Below are 20,334 nucleotides of genomic sequence, written 5' to 3'. Positions count from 1 at the left end.
TCATACCCAAGCCAGAGCTTGGATGGAATATTCTCAACTCCGCCATTACCTTTCCTCTAATATACCTACAATTGCCCTGACTGGACCACTTACTGATTTTGAGAGCTCGCTGACCCAATCTGACCAGCCTTTACACCCCTTATCTCACATATACCAAGTTTTCCTGAAAACTGCCCTGCCACAGGACCCTCCATTCATTGCTAAATGGGAACAGGAACTTAATCTTCCAAGTAGTGCCTTTGACTGGGACAAAATACTGACGTTTACATACAAGACCTCCATATCCTCTAGAGCACAAGAGCGCAATTATAAGATCCTTGCCAGGTGGTACCGATGCCCTACTACTTTACATAAAATGGACCCATCTATTCTAAACACCTGCTGGAGATGCTTTAAGGCCCCAGGTACCATGACTCACATTTGGAACACTTGCCCGCAGGTTGATGACTCAAGTAGAAATATATATATATTTTTTTTACAAAATTTACATAACGTTCACCCAAGAGTCAAACATTTTCTAATCGGATATAACTTAAAAATGTGTGAATTCTTTGTTGAAAGTTCCGTGCATAGACACTATAGTTACAAAAAGGATTAATGTTTAAATTCTGTTTACCATAGATCACTTCAACACAAGCCATTTTGCAATTTAATGTTAATAGAATTATATCTTTACATTTCAATCTGCAATCACAGATGTTTTAAACTAAAAAAATGAATGCTACTTCCATGCATTATTCCAGTCCAGTGGAGAGATTTTCTCTCCCTTTATATTGTGCCTTAGGAACAAAAAGTAATGGGAGATCTCCCTAATACTGTGCGTCCAATAAATTTATCACATGCAGCAAGGTGTGACTTGGAGAGGCAGATGGCAATTTCTTATCCACCAATTAGTTTTTCGGTTGTGCTTATTTTTATTCCATACACATCAAATTGTTAGATGATTTCAGCAAAATTGTCTTCAAAGTGTAACAGTGTGTATCAGCAAACTTTGGATTAAATATTTTTTTTTGTGTATCCTAGCACTGGTATTTTTTTCTGCATATTCCTAGACATTTTTCTCCCTACAAGCTATTAAGTTTCTGGATTCTGTTTCAACCATAACTTTGCTCCCTGCTGCACACTGACATTGTAAGAAGTACTTATCATTCATAGTAAGAGCTGGTGTGAAGCTAGAGCTGCACCATTGACCTGCAGCAGAGAGTGATCTTTCTGCTCTGTTACTGAGATCTGTCTCCAATAGAACATTTAATCCTGCCACTAATAACCACCAGGGATTTTCATGCTAGAAAGAGATAGACGTTATCACAAATTGTATTTTCTAGACCTGCAAAATGCTTCTTTATACCTTGTGCTCTGACAGAATGGAGATGTACAGAAAAGAAAAAACTTTTTTAACTTTGGCCATACTATGGATAAAAGTTTTTTTATTCTGCTTTCTATTCCAGTTCCAGTGATATGCAAACCCAGCAACATTGAAGTCTCAGTGCCAAAGGAACTGGTTGGGGGTCTTGAGCTGTCACTTACCAACTCCTCCTGCAAAGGAACATCCAATGGCACCCATGTCAATATTAACTTCAACCTGAAAACCTGTGGGACTGTCATCAATGTATGTAACTGTAAAAAATGTGCTGTTATGTCTTGGTTCCCATTAAAGGAAATCTTTAAATTACACTGTAAATAATCTCCTTCTGGAAAGCTCCAGTCAAAGTGGCTTCAAAGATTCGACACTTGTCATTTTTTTTTTTCAATGGTTGATGGAAATTTGTATGAAAGTAACAGTTTTTAAGACTTTCTGTGAACGGAGGTGACCACACGGGATTCCCAGAATCAAAGCTAGGCTACTCAGTTTACCAAATCTGCCATTCACCCGTGCACTTCCAACCTGTTCTCTGTCTGAAATGGCCGTCTTTTGCCCATTTTACCACTGAGCCTCCATTCAACACCTAGGAACCACATGCACTTGACACAACCATCTTTAGACTGCATTTTGTCTTTTCACATGAACATCCTTTGTATTATGTTTAAATGTAGTTTCCCATATAATCTATGGAAAAAGCTAGCTGAAGGCTAAGTTGGCTCAGGCAGTAATCTCATTCTCTGAGCACACAAACGCTCTCCCTGCCCCATGCCATGCAGTCTCTTTTGGGGTCTTCGCAGTCACGTTTCCTATCCAATCCACATGTGTGGCCTGCACTCCATTAACTTTACAGAAAAGCCCACAGCTGCTCACCCTGTTGAAGGGATAACAGTTGCAGTGTGTGATTTCCCCTGACTGAATACCATTATTATGGAAGAAATGACTAACTGCAGCAGTTTAGTCATTTCTTTATATGGAAGAAGTGAGGTTTAGTGTACAGGCAGTGCAACTGGGTCCTTAACTCAATGTTATAAATCCTAACACTGCACTGCAGCAGTTTAGTGTGTTGGCAGCTCTCCGTTCTGGCTGCAATGAGTCGGCATTAGGTGGTGGTGTGATGCGCATTTCAGAGCATTACACAGTTCCCTTTTTTTCATCTTTACTTGAAGTACCCAACATAACGGTTCAATAATGTCACTGCACAGCAGCAATCTGTGCGCTGCGATTAAATGCAGGATGTCTGCATTTTAATGCAGCTCCCTGCATTGCACCCCCAAGCTGTGTTGAAGTGTCAATGGGGCACATAGAAAACAATTGTTTTCTGTTTGTCCTGGTGGTAACCTGTGTTCATTGCATTGTGTTAACAGGCCTAATGGTTTTCTTTGCTTCTCCAAATTTAGTTTTGAATATATTAATATCATTTGCACAGTATTTCTTTATTTGTACATCCTTTTCATTAACATTTTCCAATTTGGTTACAGCACTAATTTTCAAATGACATAATTTGTTTAATGTTTGCAATTAGCCCATGTCCTAATAATGAATTCTAAATATGTTAATAAATACATATAATCTGTTAAACATTTCAATAACTATTTATCTAGTTATTTAGGACCAAATCTGTTTTTTTTGTTTTTTTAAAACCAAGATTACGTATTTTGCTTATTTGTACTTACCACTGTATCTTACAGGTAGTAAGTGATAAGATAATTGCCACCAATCTGGTGACTGGAATGCCAAAGCAGACTCCTGGAAGTAATGGTGACATTATTATTCGTACCAGCAAGATCATAATTCCTATAACATGTGAATTCCCCAGACTGTACACAATTTCAGAGGGGTATGTACCCAATCTGAAGAACTCACCACTGGAGATAATGGGACGCAGCAGAGGCAACTTCCCATTCAGCCTGGAGATCTTCAAGGACAAAGACTTTGATGAGCCTTACAAAGAAACAAAGCCAGTACTAAAGCTCAGAGACTCCCTATACTTTGGCATTGAGCCCCTTATGCGAGTGAATGGTCTGGAAACCTTGGTGGAGAGTTGTTATGCCACACCTTCTTCCAAGATTGACGAGATCCTAAAGTACTACCTCATACAGGATGGGCAAGTATTACATTATTGGCCTAATACTGTATCCTGTTGAAAATAACACTTGCACTGTCTTTGCTAATAGAAAATAAAATGTTTTATAGGGCAGCTTTGTTCCACTTGTACTCCAAATAATTAATCCTAAATTTACCCCACCCTAAACGGACCATAAAATATTAGTTTCAGTGCAGTAAGCTTGAAGCTGAACTGCAGGGATTACGTTTTTTTTTTAAAATAAATTGGGCCAGCTTGGTTACCTATTCACTACTATACTTCTGCCTTTCAGTAAGGCCTCATGCACACTGGACGTTTTGTTAACTCTTCTAGACTCCTTTCCTCCTGGCAGCACCGTTTTGGTAGAAAAAAACGTTTGAAACTTGTAAACACGTTTGGGTGCTTCAAGCGCTTGGGCATTAGATTATTTAATGTGCGAGAATAATGATTTATTCTGGCCATTGAAATGAATTAATGCACAAGTGTTACTCAGGTGTCACCTAGTGTTAACTACTGTTTTCCAGCAAAATGCTGCCGCTCCTGGATGCGCTGGCAGTAGGTTTTTTCTGCCTATAAACTCTGCGCCTCTAAACTCCTCTAAATGCCTGTGTGTGCATAGATGCATAGGCTAACATGCAGGGCTTTTAGAGGCAGAAAAAATAAATGTCGGACACGCCATGTTAAAAATAACCAGTATGCATGAGCCCTAAATCTGTTGTATTATTTCAGTGAATACAAAGGGTTCTCTTATTTCAGTGAATACAAAGGGTTCTCTATTTGGACAAGGTGGCAATTGTAAAGTTATCTGCCCTTCCTCTTCACCAATCAGAGAATACCTAGTATTTAGAAAAAAAAATGTTTTTTTAAATGGTAATGGTGTCCCAATACATCAGACCCTGAATGAGCCCCACAGGGAACTGTGTATCGTGAGGAAACACCCAACCTGGGACTTTAGAGGCAGGAGTTAGTTGGCATAAAATAGATAAATTGAGAACCAGCTAAAATAATATAAATTTTATTAATACATGTATACAATAGTGTTAAAAGAGACACGGATGCAAATGCATCAAAGACAAACAATGTGCAGTATATGTGAATACATAAAATTATGAACCATGTCCTAGAGTTGTGGGGTCACCCAGGTCCAACATGTTTCGCCGACTCTGTGGGCTTCTTCGGGGACCATAGGTACTGGTGACCTCTATGAGTACCTATGGTCCCCGAAGAAGCCCACAGAATTTAGGGTCCCTTTCACACTTGTGCGACTTGTCCTGCGATTTGGGTCTACAAAGTCGCATGACAAGTCGTACCCCATGATATTAGGGGGGACTGCTGCACAGAGAAGGTTTCTCTATCGCTCATTGACAGACGTAGTCTTCTTGATTCTCAAGAGCTGGGTTATGTTGTCTCCGCAGGAGTAGGACTAGGCAGAATGACAAAACGTTCTGGCTCCACCCTAGGGGCAGTCCCTGAGGGTATATCCTCCCTCTCTCTGCTACAGGGAATCAGTTTTTTTCTGTCTAGTCAGGAGTAAGGACCTAAGTTCCTTGCTGGGATCTTTTGGTCCTGGCAAGACTTTTTTTCTTTGAGAAAAAGACATTTTTTAGGTAGTTTTCTCCAGTGTTTTTTTCCTGTGAGATCTTCAAGCAAAAATGCCGGACTGGGCGACACTTGTGGTCACCCCAGCCGGCCTACGAGCGCGTGCAGACCATGGCATTGCGCTTGGTCGGCCGCGACATATTCAAGTAAGTATGCGGGGCCGGGCGACGGGCTGGATGTTGAAATCCAGTGGTCACCCCGGTTTCTGCCTAAAAGCGCGTGCAGACCAGTGCGCTGAGTCGGCCGCGACGGAGTCCCAGTAAAGGGACTGACTTTGCGAGTTAAAAGTCTCGCTTGGACGCCAGGTACCAGAGAGTCGAGGCGTCCACAAACCCCCACCTCGGTGGAGAGGGTATTGTGAAGAGAGGGTGCCTGTCGGTTCGGTATGGTGAGTAAACGTTCCCTTTTTTCCTCATTATGAGGCAGTATATATTATGGGCCCCTCCATATATGGTCAGTATATATCTGATACTTACAAGTCCCCCTTGTAATACAGCATGTGTTTGTGGGAAGTGGACTTGGTTCAAGAGCTAACACTCTACCCAGCAGACTGTAACATTACAGCAGACATAGGAGGTATAATCCTACCTTATGTGCAGTGTATCTCTGTAGATCCATATGTCACCTCTTAGCAGAGTGCAGGTGGATGTGCTGGGAAGACGATATCGGCGGTCCGCCGCCATTTTGCCGTAGACCGAATGCCTGAATGTCCTCAGGTCACGCCGGCCGCCATGTTTTTGGAGTCTTATGTCTCTTCTATGGGGGCGGCCATGTTTTGTGAGCCCAGCTACCTCGTGAGGGCTGGGAACGCCGGAAGGCGTACACAGGGGGCGGAGCCACGCCTTCTGCCCGGGAAAAAGCAAACAGCTCCTTCCAGTCTGTGTAAGACAGACGCTGACTGCAGTTTGTTGGAAACTGCACTGCATCGGTTGGTGAGCCTTGGGGGTCCCTCTCTCTCTCTCTGGAATCGAGAAGCAGGTACTCTGAGGGGCGCTATTGCGCTAGGGGGAGACACACAAAAAAAAAAAAAAAAAAGTTTTTTTGTTTTTGCTGGCAAAGGTGTCCTGTATTAACATGGACCCTGCCACTCATGTATCTCCTCCGGATCCCCTCGAGGGGTCTGCGGGATCCTCCAGCACCCCATTGACAATTGAATCTTTGTCAGCTATTATGGAAACTTTTGTGTCCCGGGTGGAAGTGGCTTGTCAGGGACAGGGCGCAAGAAAGCGACCCCCGCCTAACCCCTTATTATCTGAAACTTCGGATTCAGACTCTGAGCCTATTTCTGCAGTTGCAGGTACTTCATCTGGTATTGGTGTCTCGGGTCCTGTCTCTTCAGACAGTGAGGAGGATGTTTCGGCATCCGCCATAGCCCGAGAGGAAGCGTTGGTAAACGCACTCATTGTATCTGTTCAAGAGACTTTAAGGTTACAGGGTATTCCATCAGAAATAGCTGAAACTGAGATCCCTTTTGGGACTAAAAAGCGCATCAAAATGGCGAAGGTTTTTCCATTGCCCAAATGTTTTGGCAATCCAATCGAAGAAGAATGGCGTCTGCCAAAACGCACTTTTAATATTTCTAAACGCATTGACAGGCGTTATCCGTTTGAGGAAACCCTTATTAAGAAATGGACAGAACCACCTGTGGTGGATTCACCCATTGCTAGATTGAATAAAGCCACGGTTATTCCTTTAGAAGACGCTCCGTCTTTTAAAGATCCAGTGGATCGCAAGATAGAAGCTATGTCTCGCACCATGTTTTCCTTGATTGGATCAGCTTTCAGACCAATAATTGCTATTGGTCTGGTTTCGCAGGCTGTAACTGAATGGACCAAGTGGTTACGCCGGGACTTAGAAGAAGTCCCTCAGGCGGTATCAGATTTGTTGGAACAAATGATACAGGGGTTACAGTTTGTATGTGATGCGGCGTTAGACGCCACTCCATTAATGGCGCGAGCATCAGTCTCAGCAGTGGTTCTCAGGCGTACACTGTGGCTAAAAGGTTGGTTAGCCGACCAAGGTTCCAAAAAAGCATTGGCTAATATCCCCTTTTCAGGAGAGCGTCTATTTGGAGCCAACTTAGATGAGATCATTAAGGATCTCACCGGTGGAAAAAGCACCTTTTTACCGCAAAATTTTAAAGGTAGAGGAACTCGTCAAAGACGAGGGCCTTCTTTTTCTGCTCACAAGAGGTTTTTTCGTCCAGCGGGTGAAAAAACTAAGTCCTCCAAAGCTCCTGCAGGAGGCGTCAGGGGTCGTTGGTCGGGCAAGCAAAAGCCCGCCCCCTCCAGACCTGAAGATAAACCATCCAAAGCCTGAAGGTGCGCCCCCACCCATAACTGGGGTGGGGGGACGTCTTCGCCGGTTCCCGGATCCATGGCTTTCCAGAATCCCGGACAAATGGGTTTGCGAAGTCATAAGGTCAGGGTACAAGATCGAGTTTCGATCTCTCCCACCGGCGCGATTCTTCCCTTCCAATATCCGTCTATCCGCAGATCGTTTAGAAGATCTGCGGAGAGCAGTCACAGATTTACTACAACAAGGAGTGGTAGTCCACGTTCCTTGGACAGAACGGTTTCAAGGGTTTTATTCAAACCTGTTTACAATACCCAGGAAAGAGGGCAAAGTGCGTCCAATTCTGGACTTAAGAGCACTCAATTCTTTCGTCAACATAAGAAGATTCAGAATGGAGTCCATTCGCACGGTAGCAGCCTTCCTGCATCCAGGGGATGTCCTAGCGTCCATAGACATCAAGGACGCCTATCTTCACATTCCCATTTTCGCAGGACATCAGCGTTTTCTACGCTTTTCCGTAGAGGAGAACCACTATCAGTTTGTGGCGTTACCTTTCGGTCTCGCCACGGCTCCGCGGGTCTTCACAAAGGTGTTGGCCCCAATGTTGGCACTTCTGCGCCAAAGAGGTATATCGATTCTAGGTTACCTAGACGATCTTCTGCTTCATGCAGAGTCTCCTCAGACCTTGCTACAAAACATAGAAATTACTATGATTTCTTTACAGGAATTCGGGTGGCTGGTGAACCAGCAAAAGTCATTTCTGGTTCCCACCCAGAGGCTCGAATATCTGGGTCTAATTCTAGACACAGTCAGGACGAGAGTTTTCCTTCCGGTAGGGAAACTTCGAAAGATTCAATCAGCAGTCCAGTTGTTACTGTCCAACAGCTGGTCTTCCCTTCGGACGTGCATGAGGGTTCTGGGGTTGATGGTGGCTTCATTCGAAGCAGTCCCATTTGCCCAGTCCCATACCCGAATTCTTCAGCAAGAGATTCTTCTCAGATGGAATCGGAATCCGGAATCCCTGGACAATCTGATACGATTGAGCAAACAGACCAGAGAGTCTCTGGTTTGGTGGCTTCGGTCTCCAATGCTCAGCCAGGGAAAGTCATTTCTGCCAATATATTGGACGATAGTGACCACGGATGCCAGTCTATCCGGATGGGGAGGAATTCTTGGTCAGTTATCTGTCCAGGGACTTTGGTCCCCGGAAGAATCCAGGTTACCAATAAATGTATTGGAACTGAGAGCGATCAGACTTTGTCTGATTCACTGGACCGAGCAGCTCCAGGGCAGCCCGGTTCGGATCCAGTCGGACAATGCCACGGCCGTGGCTTATGTCAATCATCAGGGGGGCACCAAGAGTGTCCGAGCGGCCAAAGAAGTGGCTTACATTCTTCGCTGGGCGGAACGATTTGTTCCAGCAATCCCTGCGGTGTTCATTCCGGGGGTGGAGAATTGGCAGGCAGATTATCTCAGCCGTCAGACCCTGGATCAGGGGGAATGGTCCCTCCATCCAGACGTTTTCCACCAGTTGTGCCTACGGTGGGGCACCCCGGATGTGGATCTGTTGGCATCACGATTCAACAGGAAAGTTCAGAGATTCGTGGCTCGCTCCCGCGATCCTCTAGCAGAAACCGCAGACGCACTGATCGCCCCGTGGGGGCAATACCAGCTAATATATGCCTTCCCTCCTCTCGCGTTACTGCCAAGACTTCTTCGCAGGGTAGAGGAGGAAGGAATCCCAGTAATCCTGGTAGCTCCGGACTGGCCTCGTCGAGCTTGGTACGCCGACATGGTCAGACTGGTGGCGGACGTCCCGTGGAGACTTCCTCTCAGGGAGGATCTACTGTCTCAGGGACCGATCTTCCATCCTGCTTTACGATCGCTGGCTTTAACGGCCTGGCTATTGAGACCCAGGTGCTGAAGGACAAAGGTTTGTCAGCTTCAGTTATTCCTACTCTAGTTGAAGCAAGGAAAGCGACTTCCAGAAAGATTTATCATCGCACATGGAAGTCCTACATTGCATGGTGTGAACCTTTGGGGTTCCGTCCTCGGTCTTATTCGATTAGTCGAATATTGGCTTTTCTGCAACAAGGGGTTGAGCAGAAACTGGCCTTGAGTACTATCAAGGGTCAGGTCTCAGCATTAGCCATCTTCTTTCAGAAGCCTTTGGCTACTCATTCCTTGGTGCGGAATTTCATCCAGGGGGTGCGACATCTGGCTCCGCCAGTGCACGCGCCGTTACCCCCCTGGGATCTTAATTTAGTGTTGTCGGTTCTTCAGAAACCTCCCTTTGAAGATATTAGGGAGATTCCTCTACCCACGTTGTCCCAGAAGGTGGCCTTCTTGGTGGCTATTACTTCTGCACGCAGGGTGTCAGAACTGGCCGCATTATCTTGTCGTTCACCATATCTGGTGGTTCATAGAGATAAGGTGGTTCTTCGTCCGAATCCATCCTTCCTACCAAAAGTAGTTTCAGAATTTCATCTGAATGAAGAAATTGTATTACCTTCCCTGTGTCCTAAGCCCAGTCATCCTCGGGAATTTGCTTTGCACTCCTTGGATGTGGTCCGGGCGATCAGGGTATACTTGAAAACGACAGACTCGTTTCGCAAGACGGATTCACTTTTTGTGATCCCAGATGGACCCAAAAAGGGGTTGCCTGCATCTGCCGCGACCATTTCCAGATGGATCAGACAGACGGTAGTGCAGGCTTATTCTATTAAGGGTCGGGAGCCCCCGTTCCCTGTTAAGGCGCACTCCACTCGGGCACTTAGTGCGTCATGGGCCTTTCGCCATCAGGCGTCAGTGGTCCAGGTGTGCAAGGCGGCTACCTGGTCGTCGGTGCATACCTTCTCTAAACATTATAAAGTTGATGTAATGGCATCGTCTGATGCCTCATTTGGCCGCAAGGTTTTGCAGGCCGCAATTTGAGGAGACCAGTGGTCTACCTCGAGGGTTTTTTTCCGTTGGAAAATTTTTTTCTTTAGCCTCATTCTTTGTTTATAATGAGCCTTTAAAATTTCTAGTTTGGCACCGGTTGGGCCTTCTAGATTGGATTTGATTTTGTCAATCCCACCCCTCATTTGTGGCACTGCTTCTGGATGTCCCAGCTCTTGAGAATCAAGAAGACTACGTCTGTCAAAGAGCGATAGAGAAAAATGGATTTTTGTAAGAACTTACCGTAAAATCCTTTTCTCTTAAGCTCATTGACAGACGTAGTACCCGCCCCTCTATCATTGAGTTGGGTTGGGTTAAATTCTCTGTACTGCTTTGAACAGAACTGATTCCCTGTAGCAGAGAGAGGGAGGATATACCCTCAGGGACTGCCCCTAGGGTGGAGCCAGAACGTTTTGTCATTCTGCCTAGTCCTACTCCTGCGGAGACAACATAACCCAGCTCTTGAGAATCAAGAAGACTACGTCTGTCAATGAGCTTAAGAGAAAAGGATTTTACAGTAAGTTCTTACAAAAATCCATGTTTTTTTTACCTTCATGCATAGAATGCATGAAGGTAAAAAAGCTTGAGCCTTTACAACCACTTTAAGGTGGCATTATTTTAATGTTTGCTATATTTCACTATGTTTTACATTATTCCTGTTTACCAGAACTTTCTATGTCAATGTTTTTAGTGGCAAAATATGATAACCCTAAGTCTGAAGCCACTTTTTTTGGGACCTAAATCACTATTGGGTACTCGGCTTATGTGAAATTTCTACAGCCCTGGTTTGTGTTGATTTTGCAAGTTTCTGCTGAATTGATACACTGCATTCCATGCAATGAGACTACAGCAACCCCCTTGGCTTTTTCCACAATTTAAAGGTTATATTTTTGTATAAGAATATAAGTCATCCTCTTGTCTTACTACTGCCAAAGAAAGATGAAAATCACATAATTTCACTCAGAGTCTTTTGTAGCTACATATTGTAGATAATGTTTTTCAAAATCATATTTTTTTTTTATTTTGATACAGTATATGGAAGAAATTATAAGAAAAACAAACATAAAATAAATGCTCATAATCCCAAAAAGCAAGGAATACAATTAAATTTTTCAGTTTAGGATGGAAATCGGATTGTCTTGGGTAACAGCCCCACTTTTCCATTCCCTGGTTTTTCGTTTCAGACTAAACTTTTTTCTATTTTGGATACATCTTTTACGTTTTCAATACTTTGTGCAAATTTGAAAGATTCCCCCTTTTGTCCTGCTTATTACTGTTCCTGGAACAAGAAGTGAGTGGAGACTCTGCAACAGGTCTGCACATAATAAAAAAAATTGACAGAGGTACTAACTCCTCATGATATTGCTGTGTGCTCCGATTTGAATTCTTTGTGACCACCAGCAACGAGGCAGGAACAGAGGGATATCTTTACAGTGGGGACACGGACAACAATACAAAACTGGCAGGTGCTGATTCTTACCCACATTATACAAAATGAAAAGAAATAATTCATTAAAAAACTTTTTGGTTGGATTCCACTCTGGTAAAGTTATAATAAAATAGAATAAGATGCCAGTCATCATCTTCCTTTTATTTCTTTTTCTAGGTGTGTCTCAGACGATGCTGTGAAACAATACACATCTAAAGATCATCTCGCCAAACACTTCCAAGTTCCTGTGTTCAAATTTGTGGGGAAGGATAACAAGGTAACAGCAGAAGCTTTATTATTCTGGGCTGTAGTCTGATTGGACCCTAGTGAGTAAGGATGACAAGATGATGTAAACTTGATTTAAAAGGATCTTAGTTTTTCATAAAAGTGAAATATCCCTTCAGTTGGAAAATAACAACCAGTGGCAGATTTCTCCATTAGGACCCTCTACAACACTCCTATAGGAATCTTGTAAAACTATTTTGTTCATTGAATTCCAAATGTTTAGCACTAAGCTTGCCTGGTCCTGAAAGACCAAGGAAAGCCAAATGCTGGAAGCTAATAGTTCCTGAGAGAACCAAAAAAAAATGAATGCTAGAAGGAGATAGGTCCTGAGAGATCCAGCTGACCTGTCCAGAGAGATCCAGAGAAGAGAAAAGCTAGAAGTAGGCAGGTCCTGAGTGATCCAGGGTAGCCAAATGTTAGAAGCTGACAGGTCCTCAGTATTCCAGGGAAGCCAAATGCTGGAAGCTGTAGTTCTGAGAGATTCAAGGTAGCCAAATGCTAGACGCTGACAGGTCCTTAAATCCAAGGAAGCCAAATGCTGGAAGTTGACACACCCTGAGAGAACTAGGTAAACCAAATACTGGAAGCTGACAGGTTTTGAGATATCCAGGGAAGCCACATTCTGGAAGCTGTAGCTCTGAGAGATCCACGGTAGCCAAATGCTGGAAGCAGACAGGTCCTGAGTGATCCAGGCAGGCCAAATACTGGAAGTTGTGGTCCTGAGCTCCATGATAGCCAAATGCTAGAAGCTGATAGGTCCCGAGAGATCCAAAGTAGCTAAATACTAGAAACTGACAGGTTCTGGGAGAACAAGGGTAGCTGAATATTAGAAGACAACAAGATCTGAGTGATCCAGATTAGCTGAATGCTGGAAGCTAACAGGTCCTAAGTGTAATACAGGTATAGTTAAATGCTGGCAGATAACAGGTCCTGACACATGAAGAGTAGCTGGATGCTGTAAACTGACAGGTTCCCAGAGATCCAGAATAGAGAGATACTGGAGTGAGCTCTAGTCCTCTCATGCCCAACACATGGCCTGCTGGTGCTTGGCATCGATCCCACTGTGCTCCAAGCACAGGGCTGTTTATACTTACACAGGAGTTGCTGTCCGCTCCTATCCCTGACCCCTGGCTTCCTCTTCCCCTTCCCCATTAGGTGTTTGATCCCAGCTATTTCTCTCCTATAAGGTTGCTCCCCTCCTAGCCATGTCCAATGCCTTGTCAAACCACTCCTCTCCTGACACTAGGTTTGAGTGGTTCTGTTCCTCTTTAGACCTATTCATATTGTATGAAAAGGTTAGAAGATAAACAAAGCCACTCATATAACTGTGACCATATGGACAATGATGACTCCTCACTCTACTCATTTCAGAGTAGATTACAATGAATGGATTAGCTTACAAACACCATAATTAAAAAAAAAAATAGGAAAAAAGAAATTATAAATATAGACACAGTTAAAAAAATAAATGAAAAATGAAAATACATGATATGCCTTTTATCATTTATTTTGGCTATTTTGGAGTACTTTGCAAAATAAGGAAAAAAATTGAGGTGCAAATAGCAACTTTATAATTCTAAATGCCTATTAAGCACAAGCATGCAACCAGTGTTTACAATTCAAATGTTTTGTGGGAGGATGTCATTGTGAGGCATGAACCGATGGAGAAAATAAAAGGTGGAGAAGTGGGGTGGTGACTTTATGATCTCCACCTTGTCCAATCAAAGAACATTTTACATTTATGCAAGTCACTGACCTAGAACAAGTATCCAGATCAGGAAAGTTAGAACTGTCAGAGGTGCTTACCTGCACAGCATATTCAGTGACCATGAGAGCCAGGCAACTAGGTTTTGCAAATAAGAAGCCAGCATAGGCAGCTTTAATGGTTTCCTTTAATGAAGTAGAACTATAGGCAAAACGTTTTTTAATTTTTTTTTATTTTTTTTTATTTTGGATAGAGTAAGGGAGGATTATAAACCTTGTCAGAAATTTGTTTGCCTGTCTATGTCCCATTACAGAGATTTTGCTTCATTTCCTGTCCCATAGGTAAACAGGAAGTTAGACGAAATCCCAAATTAGGGGAACTCCTCGAGGACCCCCAGGTCACCAGAACTGGTGTCCCTATTGGAAGATTTCCCCTCTATTACTTTTTTGGGACAACCAACATTTGGGAATTTCTTTTACTTTCACTTTTAATGATAATGGTAAACAGGAGAAATATAGTGGGTGGATTTCCCTAATGGGGGGCGCAGACAGTAATAAAATGCACAAGCATTCTAATTCCTCTCCCCTCTAAACAAAACTAAAAAAAAGTTTTGCCTTTAGTTATATTTTAATATTTTACTAGTATTTTACTACTTACTTCAAAAAGTCAACACTGGAAGCCATGCATAATCTACAGAATGTATTTATTCAAAATCAAGCATTGACTTTTTTGAGTGCCAAGTGGATAGGGCTGACAGGACCCTGGGGGTAGATCTAAGCTCATTTGTTTGGTTTTGCTTTTTTTACTTAAAGCAGAACTAAACTCTCTAATCCTTATGCTGATAGCATTAGTAAAATGATAGGAAAGTGTTTAATATACAGTATACTGGTTTTAAACTGTTTCTTGAAGTAATTTCTGAACAAAATAAATCATGAAGACATGAATAGATACATTTTGAATAATAAAAATCAATTAAATATCCTTTTGTGGTGCTCAGATACAGTTAAATTCAACGTTAATTAACTTGCATTCATTTTAATTTTTATTCTGCTTAAAGTAATTTACATTTTATTAATGTTTTGCCATTTATCTAACAGTTTATTATTCCTTGTCATGGTGTTGTGGTGTTTGCTCTTTAGCCTGTTCAATAAAAAGCCTCAGCACATCACAAATCAATGGAGAGGACCCAGTACAATTAGTTGATTTTAGATAACACTTGTTTGCTTCAGGAATAAAGGTTGTTCCTAATCCATGAGATGTGATAACTTGCTGCTCAGTCATCAGTATTTAAAATCTAATTTACTAGTCTGTGTAAAACATCTGCATTGCAATAGTCAGTGTGTGTTGTAACATGTCTCTAGTTTAAAGGCTAAGTTTACCTATAACAAAAAATAATAAATGCACAGGATTTTGCAGGTAAAAATTGTGCATTTATAATTTTTTTCCGCAGGAGCCTACAAAGTGTTGCACCCGCAGTCAGTAGATTGTGGACTCGATGTCAGGCTCCTGTGCGCTCTCTCTCCAGCTTTCTGCCTGTTCCTCTGTATGGACTTTTAGTTTGAAAGCTGGAGGAAGTGTGAATGGGCTACAAGTGCGCTGATCAGCACTTTCGCAGTCCATTAAAACTACAAGTCCATCTGCCATGGTGACAGGCAGGACATTTAGTCAATTCATACACAGATCCCTGAGAATGAATGACGTGGCTGTGCGTGCGGAGCCGATTTTAAAATGTGACAGTGGCTGTAGGGGAGAGAAACCCCCACTTGCTGTAACAGGACAGAGAGGGTGACAGGGGTTGCTGAACATAGATTTAGATAAATACAGATGTAACATATTGAAAAGGTGAGCTTATCAGATTTAGATCCTAGTGTTTATCTCCAATTTTTTTCGTTCAATATACGGTGTGACAGCATTCACCGTCACTGGAAGTGAAAAACAGATACTTAATGGTTTGGATTGCTTCAGATGGGACAGTAATATTTGTCAGCAATACCTTCATATAGAAATATGAAGATTTATTCCCACTTTACACTGGGAGACTTGGACTGTTATAGACCATTGCCATGAAGTCTGCCTCTGAGAGAGTAGGGAAGTCTGCCAATGACAGTCTGTGTGTCTCTCTCACAGACAGACTTCATGGCATGTGTCTGTTTGTGTACTGAAAAGGAATGTGGATTGTGCCTGTCCCATTGTTAAATGTTAATGACCTCACATTGTTCTGTCCAGATGGCTAGATAATTAGTTTAGGTTAATTCTGTTCCTGTATACACTTTCATCTGCATATGATACTGTGATCAGCCAGAAGGGAGGGATCGTGTACACTGTATGGGAATGACTGAGTGTAAAAACCTGTTTCTATTGGATTGTGAATGTCATGTCCTGTCCCAAACAAGGTCCACCTTGGTGGTAACCTTGTGGGGGAAAACTGTATAAAAGAGCAGCTGTGCCATTAAAGTTTGAGTTCTACTTCACCCTCAATCTAGAGTCCTGTCTCTCATTGGGGAACCTGCTATAAGGGATTGCTATGCTCTTCATACTCCCTTGGATAATCACTAAGCTCTTGTAATAGCTTGTGTAAGAACTTGTTCCTGCTTCACTCTCTGGAGAAAGAGAACCTGGAGCCTTGTCGTAGGTCCAGGGTGGGTAGGAGAGGGCAAGACCCCAACCAAGCTGCGGCAGTTTGTGGGGTCTGATGTGGTTATGGTGTCTGGTGGAGTGCTTGGAGCCCTCAGGAAGCACTAGAAGCATCCGTCAACGGAGGTACCGGTCCCGGTGCCGGTTGATCCATTGCATACGGCTTAGAGGAAGAAGTTCAGCCTACAACCAAAATCTCTAAATCTTCTTGCAGCCACAATCTAAGACTAACCTATCTAGTCTTGTAAAGAAAAAATTGCTATACATACCTTTTCTGAAGCCACTTCGGTCAAGTCCCAAGCTGAGCTGTCAGCAGTGGCTTCTCTGTGTAGGCGGGTGCAGGAGAGGCAGCCAACAATGGAAGCCCCATAGTAAGTCTATGGGTGATGTCACTTCCCTAGCATTTTCCAGCCATTGTCGGCAGACTACTGCACCCTGCTTCCACCCCTGGAGGCCGGACCGGATCAACTGCAGAAAAGGTATGTATAGCGATGTTTTGCTTTACAGGGCTAGATAGGTTAGTCTTAGATTGTCGCTTCCAGTAGATTTAAAGATTTTAGTTTTAGGCTGAACTTCCACTGGGCTGGGCTAGGACGTTGGACGCTACCGTGCACGTGTGACTCGCACTCGTGGTTTGAAGAATCACAACCGGAGGTGACATGAACACTTTATAAGGAAAGGTGTTTTACCCTTAGTGCCAGGTGGACACTTCCACAATGTAAATTAGTATATTAATTAACTGGCTTAACTGAGTTTTATATGGATTTACACTATGTGAACGCTCCTTTCCTCCCACAAACCCACAACCTCTATACATTACTATGAGAGAGTTTGAATAAAGAGATGGGAATATCTACTGATAGAATTTGGCACAGAAGCTGGTTTATAATTTTACCAGCCACTCCATCTGGTGAGTCAGTTTGGGTTGATTGGTGGCAGGATTGCACGGATTAGTTTGTTGAAGATCTTGCACATTCTTTGGCACTTTGAAAAAAATTCTTTCTGTATGGGACAATCATTGTAGAGTTTAATTTTTGAATCACTCTGATATGTTTTTTTATTTTTTAATTCGCAGGATATCATGGTTATGTGTGATATGAATTTATAGTTTACATAATTTTTATGCGCTATTACATTTATAGAAGATGTTTTGTCACATATATTGACAAAGGAATGATGATTTACTTTTCATAATAAATTCAATGTAAGATTAGCACTAGTCTCCTTGATCAGCTGCTAGCAATAAAGGTACACCAAACCCCACATTAAAATCAAATCAAAAATTGCAGCGCTCATGAAAAAGATAATTAATTAAATAAATGTCCATAAAAATTATTACAGTCATAAAGGCAGGAATCCAAGTGAGTGCCTGAAGTACAGAGTATTTCACAGTGCATACAGGTTCCTCCCAATAATTAGATCCATGGGGAAAACAGGTAAAAATAATAATGAATATATCATGGTGCAGTAAATTCAAATGAGATGTAGTACAAACAGGGGGAGGTGCACCCGTGATGGGGAAAATAAACTTGTTGTGCTCAACTCCTTGACCCTGCATGCAGTGCAAACTCACCAGATAATGGAGATAAAACACTTTAAATCTCCAATGTTGTTATCACCCACGATATCAAAATAGAGAGGCAGGCCATAGTAATCAGCGTGATAATCCATCTCATTGATAAGGATCCATACTCATTCCTCTCCAGAAGTAGACCGATCTGGGCCCCAGCTGAAGACAGGCAGAGAGAGGAGCGGGCCTGTTCTCACATGGTATCCTCAGCCTGAGCAGGAGGGAGCAGTGCCTCCCCCGTACTTCCTGCCCGGCTCGCACACTCACACACACACACGCTCAGCCTAGTAGACCTGGACCCGCGGCCACGTCCTGCTCCCTCCTGCTAAGGCCAGGCCGGGGACACCATGTGAGAACAGGCCCGCTCCTCTCCTCTGCCTGCCTTCAGCTCCGACCCAGATCTGTCTACTTCTGGAGAGGAATGAGTGTGGAGTAATCCTTATCAATGAGATGGATAATCACGCTGATTACTAATGCCTGCCTCTCTATTTTGATATTGTGGGTTATAAAACACTTTAAATCTCCAATGTTGTTCTCTCCATTATCTGGTGAGTTTGCACTGCATGTGGGGTCAAGGAGTTGAGCACAACAAGTTTATTTTCTCCATCACGGGTGCACCTCCCCCTGTTTGTAGTACATCTCATTTGAATTTACAGCACCATGTTATATTCATTATTTTCTTTACATGTTTCCCCACGGATCTAATTATTGGGAGGAACCTGTATGCACTGTGAAATACTCTGTACTTCAGGTACTCACTTGGATTCCTGCATTTATGACTGTAATCATTTTTATGGACATTTGTTTAATTGATTAACTTTTTATGAGCGCTGCAATTTTTGATGTGACACTATTCATAATAGGTGCACTGACACTTTAAGCAACAATACACAAAGATATGTTTTTTTTTTTCTTCTTAACCAGGGGAGATTAGATCTGTGCTGACTTAATTATTTATTGAATCTGATGTTGGGCACACTTGCAGTGAGTTAGCAGCAATCATAAACTAAAAACGAAAACCCTTAACAATCTGATATAGTCATTGATTATCGAGGCGCCAGATTCCTTTTTCACTGAACTTCCACTACTATTATTACTACAACTATTAAAATCCTGCCATTTATAAACTTTGTGGAGTGGCTCTGGATTTGCTGTAAAAGCTACTCACTGGTCCTGGATACGGCAATTTTACAGGCATTATACACTTTCAAATGTTTTAGTTGTTTTACCTAGGTATTAGTGTACAGTATTATGTATTGCTTTGTTTGTCTTACATCTGTGTTGTTTGTTTGTTTTATCTTGTACCTATGTGCTCATATGTGGTGGCTGCAGTTTGTAGTGTCATGCCTAATAAATTTCCTGATGTCCATGTATTCATTCACCTTGCTTGTCCCTATGTGCCAAAGGGACCCATCAACTTCCTATTCTGGGTCACACAGCATCCAGTACATGTTTTGCCCCACTTCCAGTCTGCAAGTAAGCTCTCTGCGTGTGTTTCTTTGAAAGCTCTGCCTGCTTGTGTCTGTTGTAACAAATTACTGTGTAGCTCTCACCTGCATTAGTGCTAGACTGAGACATCCAGAGATTGTGGGATATTTAGTTTCTACACAGGTAATGTCGGGTCTTATACTACAGACAGAGGTCCTGTGTTAACCTGTGCAGAGCCATGCCACATGCTTCCTCTTTGTAAACAAACAGAAACTGCTGACACAGGAATATGAATACTCTACTATAGGATGTGTGTACAGGGCAACAAGTGACACCAAACTAAATGAGTGTACAGGGCAACAAGCGACACCAAACTAAATGATCAATGCATATCTAATGCAGGTGAAAAACACCAGCTAGAAGTAGAAATGTTACCCTGCCTTTAAGAATATTACTTATCTCTTTGCATCTAGGAGGTGTTCCTTCACTGCCAGATTTTAGTGTGTGGAGCTACAGATGAGCGTTCACGTTGTGCTCAAGGATGCCGCAGACGGATGCGCAGAGCAGCAGATATGGAAGAAGAAACAAGTCACCTGTCAAACCACCTTCTCACTGGAGGACCTATAATAATAGACATGGAGGAGTAACTTCCTTTCCGACTATATCCATCGTGTTGTACATACATACTACTATAATATGCTTCTTCTTTGAACATCTCATCAAACATTTTATTTATAATTCATGCCTTTTGTCTTGTTTTTCTTTAATTAACCCAACTATGTTCTGGTTATGTATTTGGCATGGCAATTTCAGATTTTTTTTTAGAGGCGAAGGACTGCAATTCACCAACAGCAAAGCGAGAATTTTATATTCAATCTGACCTTTTAAGTCCTTAAGTAAGGTAGTTAAAAGATCAATGATGATGTGCAAAGTTAAGATGATTGCAAATTAAGTTTAATTGTTACTAAGTGTCTTTGAATGCTATGGACAACCCCTGAGTTAG

At 42.5% G+C, this 20,334-nt stretch overlaps 1 protein-coding gene across 1 annotated transcript in view; it reads left to right on the top strand.

The window, feature by feature from the left end:
• OIT3 (oncoprotein induced transcript 3) overlaps nt 1-20,069 on the top strand; it is a 49,142-nt gene extending 29,073 nt beyond the window's left edge. Inside the window, exons 6-9 of the mRNA XM_082269282.1 lie at nt 1,449-1,609; nt 3,052-3,467; nt 11,887-11,986; nt 19,805-20,069. Coding sequence (XP_082125408.1) covers nt 1,449-1,609; nt 3,052-3,467; nt 11,887-11,986; nt 19,805-19,978 — 851 coding nt within the window. The 3' untranslated portion in view covers nt 19,979-20,069. The remainder of the gene's footprint in view (nt 1-1,448; nt 1,610-3,051; nt 3,468-11,886; nt 11,987-19,804) is intronic.
• Nucleotides 20,070-20,334: the final 265 nt, after the last annotated feature.

The sequence above is a fragment of the Pelophylax lessonae genome (genome assembly GCF_965119305.1).
Source record: "Pelophylax lessonae genome assembly, chromosome: 9".
Lineage (NCBI taxonomy): Eukaryota > Metazoa > Chordata > Amphibia > Anura > Ranidae > Pelophylax > Pelophylax lessonae.
The sequence above is the reverse complement of the archived record's forward strand: the minus strand, read 5'-3'. Positions and strand labels throughout refer to the sequence as shown.